This window comes from Atheta coriaria, unplaced genomic scaffold (assembly GCF_025399875.1).
Source record: "Atheta coriaria isolate IRGN ID8LTWV9N9 unplaced genomic scaffold, Caltech_Dcor_3.1 contig_119_pilon, whole genome shotgun sequence".
Lineage (NCBI taxonomy): Eukaryota > Metazoa > Arthropoda > Insecta > Coleoptera > Staphylinidae > Dalotia > Dalotia coriaria.
The window spans coordinates 1,045-2,814 of NW_027045629.1; the positions used below are offsets into that span (position 1 = coordinate 1,045).

Genomic DNA, 1,770 nt, shown 5'->3' on the forward strand with positions numbered 1-1,770 from the left:
TTACTTCACGAAGCTGTCGAGCGCAAAATTGTGGAACGAAGACGTCCAACTAACGGAAAAGGATCAGCAAGAAAATTTAGTTTTAGATATTTGTTAAATTCTAAAAACGGAAAAATTCCCGTCTGTAAAAAATTCTTTTTGGATACTTTTAAAGTAAGCGAAGGACGTTTGAAACGAGTACTAAACTCGGCAAATGTGGGCAATGATATGCGTGGGAGGATGGCTGGATCATCAAGACAATTACCTGAAGAAGCGAAAAAGCAAGTTCAAAACCATATTAATAGTTTCCCTAATTTTGAATCCCATTATACCAGATCTCATAATCCTAATAAAAGATATCTACATCCTGATCTAACTATCAGGAAAATGTTTAATTTATACGAACTTCACCGCGAGGAAAATGGAATAAAAGCCGTTAATGAGTGGACTTATAGGAAAATATTTAAAAAAGATTTTGATTTACATTTCCACCAACCGCTCAAAGATACATGCCAAAAATGCGACTTATTAAACATTAAAATTAAAGCATCGAATAATGAAGAAGAAAAGAATAAACTCACCGAAGAACACGATGTCCATTTAAGACTAGCAGAATCAGCTAGAAATTCACTAAAACAAGCTCAGGAACTAGTATCACGTAATTCGGACTATTATTTTGCTTTCTCGTTCGACTTACAGAAAGCATTACCGTATCCCAAGTTAACTACCTCAGTAGCTTATTACAAACGCAATATGTATGTTCTAAATTTTGGTATACACAACTTTCATAATAATAATGTCGACATGTAGTTTGGGATGAAACTATTGCATCCAGAGGTGCTCAAGAAGTTGTTTCATGCATCTTAAAACATATTAAAAAATTAAGAAGTGAAAAACACATCATAGCTTACAGTGACATGTGCACCGGGCAAAATAGAAACATTAAAGTAGCTTTAATGTGGTTGAAAATTGTTCAAGCTTTGACTAATAATGTAGAAATTATTGATCATAAATTTTTAATATCGGGACATTCATTTTTACCAAATGATAGAGATTTTGCCGTGGTAGAAATGGCATTAAAAAAAAAATAATTTACTGTACGTTCCCCAAGATTATTACAAGATTATTAAAAAGTGTCGGAAGGGTAATAATTTTAATCTCAATGAAATGAGACAGGAAGATTTTGTATCGACAAAATTATTAGAAGACGCAATTTTTAAAAGAGTAAAAAATTCTGATGGAGAATCAGTAAACTGGTTAAAAATATGTTGGATGCGTTTTGTCAGAAATGAACCATATACAATTTTTTATAAGACATCCATGAATGAAAATAAAAATTTTAAAGTCCTGAATTTATTACCACGTCGGGGTAGACCAAAAAGGTTCGAAAATATTGTATTGGCACCATTGTATAAAAATATTAGGCCAGTTACAACAGCAAAATTTAAGGACATGATTGACCTATTACGATACATACCACCTGAACATCATGATTTTTTCAAATCCCTTTCACACGCACAAAATGTAGCTGAATAGTAAATTGTTTTGTAATAAATTTATGTTTGCAATTTTCTATGTTCTGTAATTAAAAAATGTTTTGAATCACATAAATTATGTTTCCGAAGTGTTTTCAACATATGCAAAACAAATTCCGTATTCTTTTTTTCAATTTGGAACATCTTAAATTATGTTGAATGGACTTGGGCATCTTCAAATTTTATAATGAATCTGCCTGTTAATTTTGAAAGTGGCCCAACTCCATTCTTCATAAGAAAACGCACGTTATTTACT

The 1,770-nt window shown here is 31.5% G+C and overlaps 1 protein-coding gene across 1 annotated transcript; it reads left to right on the plus strand.

Moving 5' to 3' along the window:
- Positions 1–219: 219 nt before the first annotated feature.
- Positions 220–1,043, plus strand: LOC135803009 (uncharacterized; the record flags this gene model as incomplete). The annotated part of the gene is made up of 2 exons (XM_065316641.1): positions 220–637; positions 790–1,043. Coding segments are annotated over exons 1-2 (672 nt in total), but the record flags the coding sequence as incomplete, so codon positions are not given.
- Positions 1,044–1,770: the final 727 nt, after the last annotated feature.